This window comes from Myotis brandtii, unplaced genomic scaffold, assembly GCF_000412655.1.
Source record: "Myotis brandtii unplaced genomic scaffold, ASM41265v1 scaffold842, whole genome shotgun sequence".
Taxonomy (NCBI): domain Eukaryota; kingdom Metazoa; phylum Chordata; class Mammalia; order Chiroptera; family Vespertilionidae; genus Myotis; species Myotis brandtii.
Genome location: NW_005371421.1, coordinates 433,528 through 451,061, shown reverse-complemented (window position 1 = coordinate 451,061; position 17,534 = coordinate 433,528). Strand labels below are relative to the sequence as shown.

General features: G+C 37.8%; 1 protein-coding gene across 4 annotated transcripts in view; it reads right to left on the bottom strand.

Annotated features, from left to right (window-relative positions):
* RANBP2 (RAN binding protein 2) overlaps nucleotides 1-17,534 on the bottom strand; it is a 99,413-nt gene that overhangs the window by 20,045 nt on the left and 61,834 nt on the right. For 3 of the 4 annotated variants that reach the window (XM_005884659.2, XM_014532095.1, XM_014532097.1), the window contains 6 exons: nucleotides 16,113-16,248; nucleotides 12,691-12,785; nucleotides 6,132-11,091; nucleotides 2,576-2,746; nucleotides 1,880-1,972; nucleotides 1,405-1,583 (listed from right to left, as the gene is read on the bottom strand). In XM_005884659.2, coding sequence (XP_005884721.1) covers nucleotides 1,405-1,583; nucleotides 1,880-1,972; nucleotides 2,576-2,746; nucleotides 6,132-11,091; nucleotides 12,691-12,785; nucleotides 16,113-16,248 — 5,634 coding nt within the window. The remainder of the gene's footprint in view (nucleotides 1-1,404; nucleotides 1,584-1,879; nucleotides 1,973-2,575; nucleotides 2,747-6,131; nucleotides 11,092-12,690; nucleotides 12,786-16,112; nucleotides 16,249-17,534) is intronic. The other variant, XM_014532098.1, reaches the window with a different exon arrangement.

Below are 17,534 nucleotides of genomic sequence, written 5' to 3'. Positions count from 1 at the left end.
GTTAGGGGGCGATCAGGCTGGCAGGGGAGGGCAGTTAGGGGCCATCAGGCCGGCAAGGGAGGGCAGTTAGGAGCAATCAGATCAGCAGGGGAGCAGTTAGGGGCCTTAGGCGGGCAGGCAGAGGTGGTTAGGGGTGAAAAGGCAGGCAGGCAGGTGAGCGGTTAGGAGCCAGTGGTCCCAGATTGCAAGATGGATGACCAACTGCAGGGATCGGGACTAAACCGGCAGTCGGACATCCCCAGAAAGGTCCCGGATTGGAGAGGGTGCAGGCTGGGCTGAGGGACCCTTCCCCCCAATCCCGTGCATGAATTTCATGCATTGGGCCTCTAGTATCTAGTAAAGAGCCAGGGTCCATAACGACCAAGGCTCAACCAAATACCGTGGAAGTCAGTGCTGGGGCAGCAACCCAGCACTGACTGCCGAGGGGGCTGTGGATCAGGCCCAGAGAGAGGCCTGCAGAAAGAGAGGCAGGATCTAATCGCCAGCCTCCGTGGAAGCTGTTGATCAGCCGTTGCCTCTCTCTTTCTCTCCTGGTTTCGCCAGCAGCCATGCCTCTGTTTCTCTCCGGGCCTCCTCAGGGTCTGCTGATCAGCCCCACCTCTTTGATCAGGACCAGAGACAGGCCCACTGGCACAGAAAGCAACCAATCAGAACCAAATCTGGGTGAAGTGCGAGGAGCCAATGGCTGCCTAGGAGACAGAGCTTTTGATGCTGACTGGCATAGAAACCAACCAATCAGAACCTAATCTGGGTGAACTGCAAAGGCCGAACCTAAGGTGGGGGCTGAGGAGGAGTTGTAAGGGCAACAGCTGTTTGGTGTAAGGTGTAAGAAAGCGGTTCAATTTTTTCATGACCGGTTTGGTAGCATAGTGCATATGGCTGACTATCAGTCCAGATATAAGGATTATGTGTTTTTGTTTGCCAAGAGCATCTCCTCCTGCTGAAAAAGGCTCCCCCCCCCCCCCCATTTAAGTAATCCTATCCTACATTTGAGCTAAGAAAGTAATCAAATCAGGAAATTATTGACAAAGCAAGGTACAAAATAAGCCAAGGGAACTAGGTTTCAAATGCTGTATTTCCTATCCACTCTGCCCACCGTAGAATAAACTAACTTACATGAAAAATGAACCACTTAATACTGTTCTTGGTATTGTGGTAGGCATTCTTAGAAATATCTGCATAGTTTATGCCACCCCATTCCCCAAAACCCAACATACACAGAGGGGTGAACCTTTTTAGTCATCTATGAAAAGTCCTCCTTCCCTAGACATAGTTGACTAAACTAGTAGATGCCTAATACGTTTGCTAGCCAAAACACATTATTACCATTTGGTAAGAACATTCTAGCTTATTGTATCAACAAAGCCAACTGAGCCAAAAGAAAAACAATGAAAGTGTCCTTACTTGGGCTTCCTGAACTTTTTGAAGCTCTGATTGAAAGTCTTCCCCATTTCCATTGTCCTCATCAGTATCACTGCCGACTCCACAAAAAAATGTAGGTGGAAGTTTTAATGTATCTGCTTTTGCCTTCTCTTCAACTGTTGGTTTCTTTCCCCAAACAATAATGCATTCTTTCTCATTTTCTGAAAATCCCATACAACACACGCAAAAGAAAGTTAAGATAAAAGTAGATGAAGTACAACTATTTTACAACAATGGCCCAATTTTACAACAGACTCAGGTAACAAGACTTAAGTGCCAATGGAAAACAAGAACTAGCAGAACAGTATTTTTCACTTCATATTGTTTTAAAATATTTTAAATAACCACAGGCATTATTACATAATAAAGCTGGTAATTACAAAAATAATCAAATTGGGAAGTTCCTTTCAAATAAAAGATTTTTTAAAAAACAATTAGTAATTTTAACTTTACATACCTGTTAGACTTTTTTCTAATGGTTTATATTTTTCTGAGTCATCCAGATATAGTTTTCCATTAAGTTTCTTGACAGCTGTTTCAAAATCTTCATCTTAAAGTATAATTGATTTTATTAAATAAAAGAATTTCTAGTGTTTTCCTAGCCAGAAATCTAGAAATTATCTCCAACTTGAGACTTTTCCTTACTCCCCACATGCAAATAGCAATCATTTTGACAATTATATCTCCCTAATGCACCTTCTGATAGAAATCTCACTGAAAACTCGCCTCTTGTTTGAGCTGCTCTATTATCATTTTAGCTCATCTACCTATCTCCATGTCCCACAACCCAATACCACTATCCAAGTGGTTCTACTGAAACTTTTCTGTAGTCCCCAGCTTTAAAAAAACTCTGATATGGCACACAAACTTTTCTACGATCAAACCCGTCTGCCTCTAAGACTTTAAGGATATTATGATGGTTTTCAATTGCCTCAAAATGCCTGCCCTGCTCATGGTAGTCATTCAAAAAATGGTTACTTAATACATCATTACATCCACTGGCTATTTACACATACATTTAGGATAAACATCTATCTATCTGCAAGGACAGCAGTGAGGGTTCTAAGAGCAGGCTTAATATAAATTAACCACACCTCCCAATTACTAAGATTAGCATAAAAAGAATGCTTTTATAAAATAACAAAAGATTTACCATCCTCTTCTTCTTCGCTAACATAATCTGGTCTATTCTTATAGCAGAAGAAAGTTGGAGGAAGTTTAAGTTTGCTTGCAAGAGCTCTGTGCTCCGGCGTTGGGGTTAGCTCATATACAATAAGAACATCCTCATCTGAGGGAGGGTCTTCAGGTTTTATCTTCTCTTTTGCTATAACACAAGTCAAAAAAATTGATAAAGACAGGTGTTAAATCAGTATTAACATCAATATTCTAACTGAAAATAAAAACCATGGAACTTATCTGTAGGTTAAAATAGCATACTAGTAAAAGCACATATACTTTGATGTGGACAGAACTCTAAAATAGTAATTACAATCAGTAGTAGACAAGGATATAGAATTTAATGTTCTATCAAAAACCCTTAGTGAGCACAAAATCTATTTAAAAAACAAAAAAATCACCCTGGCCAGTGTGGCTCAGTTGGTTGTATTGTCCCATGTACCAAGAGGTCATGAGTTCAATTCCGTCAGGGAACATACCCAGGTAGCAGGTTCAATCCACAGTTGGGGTACAAACAGGAGGCAACCAATTGATGTTTCTCTCTCCCTCACCCTTTCTCTCTCTCTAAAATCCATAAAAACATATCCACAGGTGAGAATTAAAAAAATAAAATCCTGCTTTTACTTACTGATCATTGAAAAAAAGTTATTATTAATGGCTATAATTTAAAAAGTGCTGCCATAACCATATTTGACATACACAATAGTTGGGCAAAATACGCATGCATTTTCAACAACTGAAAAAAATTAAAGCAATCACAAGTAAAGACTAAGTGTAAATATAAAACTAGTGCAAGCCCTACTTTGATTAGTTGCCACAAGGAAAGTTAACAATTGCCAAGATGGCAGGTGATTAGAGTTACATCCGGTTTTGAATATTTCCAAAAATGATTAGATAAAATTAAATAAAAACTGTTATCCTATAGGTAAGTAATACTAAATACTGTACAAATTTAATACAATTACTATAGCTGAAAAACCAACAAGGACAACAACAAAAAGGCAAAAATTAAAAAAATGGAGAGAAAAGGAATTCTTCATACAATCTGCTCTGGTTTATAAAAAAGACTTTCTGCCCCTGGCAGGTGTCGCTCAGTGGTTGGAGCGTCAGCCCATGGACCAAAGGGTCACAGGTTTGATTCCCAGTCAAGGGTACATACTTGGGTTGCAGGTTTGATCCCACGCCCGGGTCGGGGCACGTGCCTCCCTCTCTCCCCCCCGCCCCCCGCCCCCACTCCTTCCTGCCTTTCCACTCTCTCTAAAAGTCAATGGAAAAAATGTCCTAGTGTAAGGATTAACAAAACAAAAACAAAACAAAAAAAAGAATTTCTGGGCAAAGGAACTGATAAATGGTAAACAACTTATGAAGCATGTTCTGTACCAACTGGTACTGTCCAATATGGCAGCCTAGCCAGTGTGGCCATTAAGCAATTAAAATGTGTCCAAACTGAGATGTGCTACAAGTTTAAAATACACAGTGCATTTCATAGACTTGGCACCAAAAAGAAAAAGAATATACCTCGTTTTGTTATATTGATTAGAATTTTAAATGTTACTTTGGATATAATTGGTTAAACTGAATAATTGTTAAAATTAATTTCATCTTTTCTCTTTGTTCACCTGTTTCTTTTTATTTTTAATATAGCTACTGGAAATTTTTATATTACACACATAGGCCATATTTATTTCTATGGGATGGCACTGATCTGGAGAACTAGAGCCCTTTAACAACATTAAACTTGCCTTTCGCTCTCCTTCATTACAAAAATAGTAATTCCTAGCCAGGGATAGTACAAAACACCTTAAGAAGAGATTCTTGTTCCAGTTCTGTTGTGAGCTAGTAAAGACAACTTGGGCATAATGAACAGCCCGCTGGGCCCCAGTTTTCCTCATGTTTTAAAGTCTTTGTTTCTAAGATCCTTTGGGACTCTGACACACTCAAATTTGAAACAGAATAACACCGTTGGTCCTGAAATAGCATATTGGTAAATTTGCATGTAGGCCAGGGATTCTTAACGGAGGGCCCAGAGTCTGTAAGTATATATCCTTTAGAGAAAAAAGCCAGACTTTTCACATAATTTCTCAAAGACTGCACACTTTAAAATAAAGCTTAAGAGTTGCTTTAGCTAGTAATAAAATGGACATAACTTTATAACTGAAGACCCCAAAAATCAAGGATTGTCATTTTATCAATGTACTTGTTTGGCAACCTATGACACAGTTGCTAAAGATATGTTATTAGACACTAATATGGAGTTTTCATTTCCCTAATTTGTGCCCTTGAAGGTCTTTAAGAGATTCCACTCTCTTTTATAAAAGATCTGTACTACATACATAACATACCAGGAATAACATAACAGGTGGATATTAAAAATGGGCACACTTTCAAATACGATTAATTTTCTGAAACATGTCCAAAAAGAATGGCCCTAAGGGGACACACTGTTTCATGTTGTATGCATGCTATTACCATCACATGTTTGGATACAGGCTGACATTAGTGACTAAAGAAAAGGGTTAGTAAAATATAGGTCTTCATTAAGCAAAATAAAAAATAAATAATGGAGTAATGAAGTACAAAGCAGCAAAAGGTAAAGACCTAATAGATCTCAAAATAATGTTATGCAATAGTGAGAAACATGACATCCAAGTACATTAAAAAACAGCACTAAATGGTATTATACCACCAGTCAAAAGTTACTTGCTTTTAAATTGACATTCTTTAACATGCACACTGTAGTGTTAAGTACTTAATTTCAAACAGCCACAATTACTTTTCTAAAGTCTACCAGCTGCTAAAAAACTGCTGTCATCATACTGAGAATGCTCACTCTATACCTTTGTTCTCAGGCTGTGAGGAAGGAGTGCTGGTCCAAAAGGCCATTGGATTAGATTTAAAAAGACTAAAATTAAATCCTAGAAAATAAAGAGTATTTAATTTTTGAACATAATGAGAATCAAAGTGAGTATGATGTTAAAATATAAAAAGCCAGAGTCCCTCAATTTAAGCCAATTTGGACATTTTACATATTCATTTATCCAAGAGGTTCATTCTTTGTTCATTTAATAGAGTGGCAAGACTAACTTACATAAAATGTGAGCATCTCAGTACCATGTTTTTTTGTTTTTCCTTTTGAGTGACAAGAAAATAACAATAACTTAAAGAATGAATACTTAAGAAAAAAGAAAGAAAACAGACTCAAGTTAATGTTCATGACTCAAGTACAAGTGACTAAAGTTCTGTACTGCATTGGGTTCATGTGCTCTGCCCTAAGTACGATATAAATATCTTCCAGTTATTCAAATCTCCAAACTTACACACATACTCTCTGTTACTGTTTGAACACTCACAGGTAAAATAATTTTGGGAGAAAAAAATTCTGCACAAATGTAGTTTAGCTGTTCACAAAGCACTGTGTTTATGACCCAATTTTTAGTAAAACAGTATCCTACAAAGAGTCTGCATCAAGGTAAACATTAAAAAGAAAAATTCAAAGTAAAAATTTGCTTAATCTATCAAGACTAAGTGCTTACCCTTTTCTGGTGTCTTAAATGTGTAATTAGTTGAGAACTCTTCCTTCGGAAAAGCAGCAAAGAGATTTTGTACTTTGCCATCTGGAGACTGCTTAATATCAGAGTTCTTTGACTCTTCACAATTATTAGGTTCCACTTCTCTTTCAGATCCACTCTGAACTCCTGAACTAGTTTCACTGTTTTTTAAAGGTGTATTAAAACTAAATCCAAACAAAGACCCAGTAGCTGAACTGTTGCCAAATGTAAACGGTTTTGATTTTTCACTACCAAAAATGCTTTTAACAGATTCTGAACCAAATACAAACTTTGGAGGAGAAACTACTGCTTTAGTTGCTGTTTCAGATGTGCTAGACACATCTCCAACTTCTGAGGTTGCATCTGCTATATCGTCGCCCTGAAGTAAATCTGTCCTCTCTTTTGTGGTTTCTTCTAATACAGCTACAGCAATTCTGCCACATGGTGACTCTCTGGGAGTGGTCGAAAAAGAAACATGAGGTGTTATCAAAGAATCTTTTTCTTGGGCTATTTTTGCTTCATCAAATATTTTCTTAAATGAGTCTGCAACATCCTGTAGTTTAAATCGGACAGCTAAATGTTCTACTTTTCGTTCTCCATCTGCAAAATCACATGCAGTCCACACCCACACTCTTTCTGTCCCTTTCATATTTTGCAAAGTCATATCTGGAGTTATTCTGTGATTGGCACAAAGTTTTAACACTTGGTCCCTTCTCATCACTATGCGAACTTGCTTATTATCATAATTCTGTAAAATCTTTATATCACCAATGCCTCTTTCTTTCCACTGACCAACATCTTTATCATATCTGTAGAGTTTTGCTCTGTGACTAAAAACAACTTGTTCATTTTCCTCACCACTAGATACTTCAACTAGATCAGGCAAAGGTACAACAGGTTCAAAGTACTGTCCATCTCTCTCCTCTTCTTGAGTAACATCAGATTCTTCATCATTGCCAACTGTGGTCCCACTTTGATTCAACAAGGCAGGAGACTTAGATGGACTCAAAGCAGATTTAAAACTAAAGTTAAATCCTGTTGTTGACTCACCAAAACGGAAGAGATTTTTTCTCACAGGGCTACTTGCCAGTGGAGAAGCATGTACTGAGCTACTACTTACACTATCATCCAAAGCATCTTCCCTTAAATCATAGTTACTCCACTCTACTGTGGGTCCAGTGTTTTCAGGATTTGGCTTTGTGGTTATGTCTGAAACACTGACAGCACCTGCATCTGAATTCTTACTTTCTTCCTCAGTGACTTTTGTTTGATCATTTGTCAAAACTGTTTTGAAATCTTTTAGCCCACTCTTCATTTCTTCAGCTCTCTGTATTAATTTGGCAGCTCTCCCAGTATCCACCAACTTATGGGGAGTTTGAAGTGGTATATCTAATAGAAGTCGCTGGCATTCCTCAAATTTCTGCTTGAATTCTTCAGCAAGCTCTGGTGTTTTAAATTTTGCTGCCAGCTGCTCTAGTTTGGCATCACCATCAGAAAAATCACTAGCTAACCACATCCATGCTCTATCTGATCCAGATAAAGGCTTCAGGTTCATTGTAGTCGTTATCCAATGATTAGCACACACTTTTAGTACTTGCTCTCTTCGCATTAACATTCTTAGTTTGCCATTGACTTCATTTTTGAGAATTTTTAAGTTCCCCAAGCCCCTTTCTTTCCACTGACTTATCTCAGCATCAAATCTAAATAACTTTACCCGCTGTGAATAAAGAACTTTTTCATCTTCTTCTCCTGTTACAAGTTCTACTTTTTCGGGCATTTGTACTACTGGTTCAAAATGGATGTCATCACTGTCCTCAGTCTTATAGGCATCATCATCTTTCTCAAGGTCAGTAGAAGTGTCAGCTTTATCGGCCTTTTTACCACTTTGCAATGAGAATAATTTTTCTCCAGCACCTGAAAATCCCTTGAAATTAGGGTCTTTTTTGCCAAATTGAAATCCTTCTCCTGAAGTTGATTTTGCAAGATCTGCAAAGGTAAAAGTGCTTCCAGTTTGACCAAATATCACACCAGTATCATTCTTCTGACTGCTAACACCCTGAGCCTGAAAATCATTGTCATTTTCAAGTGGTTTTTCACTCTTCTTCTCTTGATTTCCCAGTTCCTGAATGCCAAATTTAAATCCATCAGCAAGCACAGGAATAGAAAAATTAAATCCTTCTATTGCTGAATTAGAGTCTGTATTAGAACTCTGAAATGTAAATGAAGGTATATTTTCTTGATCCATATGCCCAAATTTAAATCCTTGTTCTGTGATGCCAAATTTAAAAGCTTTTTCTGAAAAGTTACTTTTAAATCCTGTTCCCACCTGATTTCCAGAAGAGTCACTTAACTTAGCTTTTGAGCCCAATGTGAAAGCTGAAGGAGCTTCCGGAATAGGTTTATGAGTTGGTTTAGAGGCATCACAAGCCACACATTTTAAGGAAGAACTCTCATTTTGCACAAAGCAAACACTACAATCCCACTGTCCTTCCTTCTTGGTGAATATTCCTTCAAATCCACTCTTTGTGGCCTTGCTTGTCTCTGAAGAGGCAGATGCTGAAACAGCAGGAGTAGGCTGATTTTGTGCACTTGGATTCTGACAAGCAACACATTTGGTAGTACTTGCTTCATTTCGCACAAAGCAAACACTACAATCCCACTGTCCTTCCTTCTTGGTGAATATTCCTTCAAATCCACTCTTTGTGGCCTTGCTTGTCTCTGAAGAGGCAGATGCTGAAACAGCAGGAGTAGGCTGATTTTGTGCACTTGGATTCTGACAAGCAATACATTTGGTAGCACTTGCTTCATTTTGCACAAAGCAAACACTACAATCCCACTGACCTTCCTTCTTGGTGAACACTCCTTCAAATCCACTCTTGGTGGCCTTGCTTGTCTCTGAAGTACTAAACTTAAAAGAGGCAGGTACTGGAACAGCTGAAGAAGACACACTTGGTTTACCAGGATTATGACAGGCAGCACATTTTGCAGCATTTGCTTCATTTCGTACCAAGCATACACTGCAATCCCACTGTCCATCCTTTTTAGCAAACATGTCCTCAAATCCACTCTTTGGAGTTTTATTTATCTCTGAAGCACCAAACTTACAAGAAGCAGGGGCTGAAACAGTAGGTAAATTCTGTTTTCTTGAATTATCACAGGCAACACATCTTGAAGAGCTTCCTTCATTTTGTACCAAACAAACACTGCAATCCCACTGTCCTTCCTTTACAGAAAAAACAGATCTGAAATCATTGTTAACAGACTTAGGAAGATCTCCCTGGCCAAATTTAAAGGAAGGTTGCTGAACAAATAAAGAGCCACTTTTGTTAGCAGACTTTGTATTCTGGCATGCAATGCATCTAGATACGGTAGGTTCGTTTCTCACTAAACAAATACTACAATCCCAGTGACCTTCATTCTTTGGAATCATCAACGCAAACCTATCTGGAGTATTTTCTGGGCTAGTTTTAAGAGTGGGAATAGTTTCAACTAATGATGGGCCAAGGAGCTCTTTATTGCTTGGGTTTAGATTCTGGCAAGAAACACATTTCTTAGCAGTTGCAGCATTTTTTAATGAACAGCTGTCACAATGCCACCAAGACCCTTCCTTCTTTGCTACCTGAAATTCAAAATTCATGTTTCTCACATCAGATTTGCAAATATCCTTGTTACCATGACTTGCAGGTTCTTTTACGATTCTCATAGCCTTATTTGTTGTGGTTACCTTTGCTCCTGAGGCTTTTAAAATATTCTGGGCCTCTTCAAACTTACACTTAAAAAGTGCTGCTTCCTCAGGAGTTTTGAATCTAATAGCAAGTTGTTCTGGTTTGGGGAACTCATCTGCATAATCAAGAGCATGCCATACAAAAGATCTGTCTGATCCAGCATTTGGTGTCAATTTCATATCTGGACTGATGTAATGATTTGCACATATTTTCAATACTTGCTCTCGTCTCATTAGAAGGCGAATTTTACCAGATGTTTTATGTCTTAGTATCTTTACATTGCCAATTCCACGTTCCTTCCATTCTTTGGATTCTGCATCAAAACGGAACAATTTTGCACGATTGCAAAAGAATTCTTCTTCATCTTCCTCACCAGTCTTTACTTCAATCTTATCAGGAAGAGGAACCACAGGCTCAAAGTGAGGGCCATCATCATCGTCATCACCATGGGCACTCCCTCCATCTGCTTCATGATTCTTGTTGGCCACCTCTGGAGCAGGTGTTCCAAACACTGATTTCCCTGGACCATGGAAAGTAAACATATCATCACTTCGACAAAAACCAGAGTTCTTTTGATTTGGGCCTATGTTTTCAGTGAATGAAATTCCAGGTACATTTTTACTTCCAAAATTGAATGTATTTCGAGATCCAATAGTTTGACTAGCTTTTGCTCCACTGTAACCATCTCCTTGCAAAGGTTTTTCTGAAGTCAAAAGACCTAAAAGGCTTTCGCTATTATTGTAAGTCATAGAAGGGGGCTGTGTCACAACCTGCGGTGAGGAAAACGTGAAATCGCCATCATTTGATTTGAAGTTGGAGTTAAATTTAAAAGGAGGTGGCTGTGTTGTATGTGCAGGTGCTGTCAAAGATGGCCTTATTCCTTCACCTGGCATGGGCTGAACAAAATTAGTTTTACCAAATTCTATAACCTTCGATTCTGCAGATCTTGAAGCATGAGCTGCAACTGGAGGTTTTGTGAAATAACCTGGTTCTGGCAAAGGTGGGTTTGTGCTTGTCTGTTGAATATTGTAATTAAAATAATCATCACCCCTAGGTGACAAAATTCCTGTGGCAGGAGACTCAAAACGCAATGGAGGACCATACATCTCTTGAGAGAACATACAAGCAGATGTGCTTTGCACAGGTGGTGTGTGCATCTGTTGTGAATAGGCATAAATATGCTGTTGAGGTGGAAGCCTATTCATGCCATAAACTGGACCCTAAAAGAAAAAAAAAAGGTTAAATTTGTGTAAATTTGTACCTAAAAACTATAGGTAACTACTAGATACAAACCAATTTTAACAAACCACAAACATAGGTATTATAAGGTAAAGGTATCATTAGGTAATGTGGTGCATCATTAAGAGAAGATAGCATTACTACAAAGGTATTTACAATTATATTCCTTCTTGGCATATAATAAAAATTGTCTTAACTCATGACAGCATCTTAAAAACTTAATTCTCTAATACTTTCAACAATTAAGAATTTAAATTAAAAAAAATTAATTCTCCAACAATAAAAAAAAATAAATGAATAGTATAAATATCTTCTTCTTTATTTATCAATGTGTCAAATGATGTTAACAATAATGATGATGATGATGATGGCCTTGGCTGGTGTGGCTCAGTTGGTTGAGCATTATCCCATGCACACAGAGAGGTCACTGGTTTGATTCCCGGTCAGGGCACATGCCCATGTTGTGGGCTCAATTCCCAGTAGGGGACATGCAGGAGGCAGAAGATTGATGGTTTTCTCTCATTGATGTTTCTCTCTCTCTCTCTCTCTCTCTCTCTCCCCCCCCCTCCCTCCCTCTCTAAAATCCACACAAAATCGTATTTAAAGAATAATAATGACGAAGACTAGCAATTATCGAGCTGTTACTAATGTGCCAACTGAGCAATATTCTAAGTATTTTACATATATTAACTCATTTTAATATCCTCAAAAACCCTATGAATTAAGGCATTATTATCCTCATTTCACATATGAGGCAACTAATGTATAGAGAGGGTAAGACACTTGCCCAAGGTCACAATAAGCAGAAAAGCCAGGGCCCTAGCACTCAAACCCTCTGTCCTTAAGCTTCACATTCAACTACTATTGTAATATTGGGTCTTAGCTACTACACACCTGAACATGGTACTTTAGCAATAGGAGATTCTACTCCTATTTCTGCCAAAACAGAATGATGAAGAACCAACCACCACCACCCATTTAAACATATTCTAAACATTCACTTATTATTACACTAGGGGAATGGTGCATGAAATTCGTGCGGGGGCGAGGGAGGGGTGTCCCTCAGCCTAGCCTGCACCCTCTCCAATCTGGGACCTGTTGGGGGATGTCCAACTGCCGGTTGGGATCAGGCCTAAACCAGCAGTCAGACATCCCTTTTGCAATCCAGGACCACTGGCTCCTAACCGCTCACCTGCCTGCCTGCCTGATCACCATTAATCACTCTGCCTGCCGACCTGCTCGCCCCCAATTGCCCACACCCACCAGCCTTCTCACCCCCAACTGCCCACACCTGCCGGCCTAATAGCCTCTAAACGCCTCTGCCTCGGCCCCACCACCATGGCTTTGTCCGGAAGGTCTCCCGGAAGGTATCCTGGTCTAATTAGCATATTACCCTTTTATTAGTATAGATAAAAATAAGATGGCTAGGAAGTATAACTTCTGTATCTGGAGAGAAATTTAAAATATCTGTATCTTGTGAGACTCAGAAGTTTTAATGCTGAACTACTTCTTGAATGTATTTGAAGTAAGCCTGAACAATTAAAAAGGAGATATTTATAAATGTGTAAATTATTTGTTACCTTTGTGGGAGTAACATTAGCTGCTGGTCTGAGAAGATACTGGGAATTATATGCTGGTGACTGACTATAATATACTGAAGTGCCAGTAGTTGCAACTAAAAAAAATAAAAGAAAACACTGTTAAAAAAATCTATACTACAGTTAAGACCATCTAGGCAAGAACTATAAATACAAAAGCAACAGAAATCAAAGAAAGATTTAAAACTACATCAAAGTGTTTTTAATTTCTATATCAAAATATACCATAAAGAAGATTATCAAATGATCAAATGACAAGGTAGGAAAAACTGCTAAATATGACACATGAGGATTAAGAGCATGATAGTAGTCAACAAGAATAAGCACCTCACAATAAACATCAAAAAAGCAAGAAGGAAGTAGCTGGTCAACTTTCCAAGAAAAAGTGGTATGATGTGAGCACATAGCCATGTTCCAACAACAGAAATATTGAGAACACACTAGTCACAGGAAGGGTTTAAGGCAACGGTCGCTAACCAGTGGTCTGCAGACCACTGGTGGTCTGTGAAGTCCGAAAGGTTGGCGACCGCTGGTTTAAGGAACCAAAATGTACCTGATGGCCCCAGGGCCATTTTTTGAAGTGAGCCTAGAAAATTTGCACAAGACAAGGTTGCATTTTCTAAACTCAAGCTTAGAATGTCCAGGTCAAAAATCACCTGATAATCCATGAAAAAGGATCTCATAAATAACACAAAATGTTTCTTAGGGTGAAGGTGGGGAGGACACATCATGACTGACACTCATTCCAATGTCCATACTATTTCCTCCATCTCATCTGTTTTATGTGAGTTTTATCCGGAAATCAACAACTAGAAGACACTCATACTGATGGCAAAACTACCAACAGTCATTTGCTTGATCTGTTTAATAAAAGTTTTACCAGAAAACAATACAACTTAAAGATTATTTAGGCCTTTACACGAAAGAAGAAATAGAAATTGTGACTCAAGAGATGCTAAACTATTAATTCTGACAAGCACTGAAAAAGACCTAAAAAAAGCTAGCCAGACTAAAAAATTGCAGAGAAGCCCAAGACTGATTTTGGAAAACGAATGGAACTGCCTGGTGAACATGATTATTTTGAAATATTCTGGGGAGAAAATAGGCATAGAACAAGCTGATGGACATGAGCCAAGAATAATAAAGTATGAAATTTAGTGACCTTATCAATGATTAGCGACTGTTTAAATAGTAAAAAAACAAAAACAAAAAAAACAGCACCACACACATACACATACCACAACAAACTATTAATGAGTTCTTATAAACCTATTACAAAAAGCACCAAGTGAAAAGGTAATTCAGGAAATATAAAAGATTATAAAGTGTTCAGCATGCCTAGTGACAGTATTTTTGTTCGTAAAAATTGGCTAAGGTTTTTATAATCTGATAATAGTTAACACTAGGTAAGAATACAAAGAGAAGGGCATTAGTAGATGTCAGTGATAAGAGTGTAAACATGCATAGCTTTTCTGTAAGGCAATTTCCAAACACAGAAGCATTTTTAAAATATGCTACAATCCTGGAAATGTGCCCACAGTATTACTTATAATAGCAAAAAGTAGAAATAACAAAAATAAAGGAATAAAATTTGCAGTACTTCTACATGATGGTATAGTACATTCATTAATGTATTTTCAAAAAATACTTAATAGCCACGTGCTCAGAACTTAAAGTAATATTTAAAAAACAGGCTAACTTATCTACATACATCATAACATAGTAAAAGTCTCATTAAAAATTCTTTATGTTTACAAAGAGAAAAGAGCAGAAGGAAATGCTCCAAAATGTTAATAGAAATCTTTGTGATATTGTTAGCTTTTCATTTTCTTTACATTGTTCAATACATCTTAATATTTCCTATAAGTTTATTCATCATTTTTTAAATCATCTTATTTTCAAAAGACAAGATACATCTTGGTATATTTATACTTTCATTAAGAAAAACAAATCTGTAAACACAGGAATGGGAATCAAGAGATTAGAGCTCTGCTTTCGGGCCACAAAGCTGTTTTATGACCTTGTCAATTAGCCATTTGGGATCTCCCATTTTCTCACACATTTTATAGGGTAATTGCAAGAATAAATTAAGACAATTTGAATGTTACATTTACATTTGTTTAACAACCTTTTATGCCTGTACAAGAGAAATGGAAACTGTGATCCAACAGATGCCAAATCATCAATTCAGAAAGCACTCAAAAAGCCTTAGAAAAGGCTAGACAGTTTACTTATTCTCTCTGCACAAGACTCTATATAGTACACAGGGTTTTTAAGTAAGCAATGTTGAACTCTTGACATCTCATATATTTGTCTATGACTTACGACATTTAGTAAGTAGAAGCTTACTATTTATTTTACCTGCATTTAGAAGACACTGTCACAAGAGGATAGTGGGGCAGCCTTAAGTATTGCCCCAAAAGACTATCATACACACGTACTAATATAAACTAGATTAAAGCATTCCAAATCTTTCCTGGGTTAAAACCAATTAAAAAAAAAAAATACGTACTACTACCATTTCAGGAATCTGTCTCATGTAAAAGCAATCTATTTTTGACATCATTTCTGGGTGCCCGAGTGCAATGTAGCATACTGGCAAATGGCTTTAACGTTAGACCACTGGAGTCTGAACCCCGACTCTTTACCAATAATTACCTTGTACAATAATGGATGAGTTACTTAACTTTTCTAAACCCATTTCCTCATCTATAAAATTAGGATTAGTAATAGTACCTACCACTCTGGGTTACTGTGATTAGCACTTCTGCACAGACAACCCACAGAAGATACTATTAATACCCTTCTGTTCATTAGTGTTTACTGTAAGTAAGCACCTAATACATACCCATACTTACACAAATGCTCACAATTACCACGTGAGCCAGGTATTATTATCTCCATGCTTTAAATAGACAAACTGGCTCTGAGAGGTCAGTAAGTGATACAACACAACTTCAAAATCTAATATGGTCTAACCTCAAACTCCTTCCTTTTATGTATGACCATGGTATTTTAAAACAAGATTTCCTATTAATGTCATACCTCTGGTTATCTCATCAAAATAATTCCTGAGTTTTTAATTAGGCATATCTTAATGCATAATGATATCAATTAACATTTTTCAATTATAAGGAATACCTCTACCTCAAACTCAGCTCCTCTGACATGGGCACTAAAGGAATATTCTTTAAGCCTTTGTATACACAGTATCAGATAAAGCTTATTTTGTTTCTGATTGGAGTTTTAAATATCTCAGTAAAACCAAAGACAGCTTAAGTAACATATAAGCAGACACATACACATATATGTAAACAAATATATGTACATAAGGTGGTTTCACAAGTGATCTATTTAAAGGAGAAGACACAGTGATTTACTAACATATCCAGATACCAACTCACCTGTTAATGGAGCCCCATGAAAAGTCTGTGATCCCTGATATCCATCAGGCACTGAATCTGGTCCATAACATTCTGTAGGCCAACGATGAGGGGACCCCAAGTTACTGCTATTTAGTTTCAATTCCTGCATTTCTTTCTGTTGGAAGAAGAAAAAAACAAAATTTTAAGCAATTCTATAATGCCAGAAACAGTGACGGAGCAAACAAATATTTTATATACTTGATGATGCCCTTTAAGAGACTCTACAGTTCAATAAGACAGCGGTTCTCAACCTGTGGGTCGCGACCCCTTTGGGGGTCGAACGACCCTTTCACAGGGGTCGCCAAAGACCATTGGAAAACACATATATAATTACATATTGTTTTTGTGATTAATCACTATGCTTTAATTATGTTCAACTTATAACAATGAAAATACATCCTGCATATCAGATATTTACATTACGATTTATAACAGTAGCAAAATTACAGTTATGAAGTAGCAAAGAAACTAATTTTATGGTTGGGGGTCACCACAACATGAGGAACTATATTAAAGGGTCATGGCATTAGGAAGGTTGAGAACCACTGCAATAAGAGCTGATCACCAGATTCTTAATTCTGATAATTAAGAACATGATCCTTAATGTGTTAACAATTCATTTGCTCCCATTCTTTCATTCCTTAGTACCATTACCTAATTCACTCACTCTAGAGTTAGCTCTAGCCTAAACAACTAACTTCCTAAATGGCCTCATCTCCATTTCCATTCTACACTTGCCTAAATTAACCTTTCTAAAGTTCAGCTCTAGCCAAGTAGCTACAAATTAAGTTTCTATCTCTGACATTCATGTCCTCAGCAGTATTATCCCAAATATCCTTCCAGCATATCTTCTTTCCATACTGCTTTACCCTTCGGTTCATGTGGATTACTTCAACATTCTAAATTACCTCCCAATACCAGCTTTCCAATTACACACATTTGATGTAACAAAACACTACTTATCCTTCAAGGTGATGCTCAAATGCTCCGCTAGAAAAGGAAAAACTAATATTTACTCAGAATACACAGGGTGAGGCAAAAATACATTTACAGTTGTGTGCATGGAAAATAATACGATAATTAATAAATAATAATACAAGAATCAACTGTTTTGCATACTCACAACTGTAAATCTACTTTTGCCCCACCCTATATTATGTATATAACTAGAGGCCCAGTGCACGAAATTCGTTCACGGGGTGGGGGTGGGGGGCGCATGTGTCCCTCAGCCTGGCCTGTGCCCTCTCGCAGTCCGGGAGCCCTTGGGAGATGTCTGACTGACAGCTAAGCCATCAGTCGGGCATCCTTAGAGCTGCCACAGAGGAGGCAGGAGAGGCTCCCGCCGCCACCACTGTGATCACCAGCCATGAGCCCAGCTTCTGGCTAGGAAGTGCTCCCCCT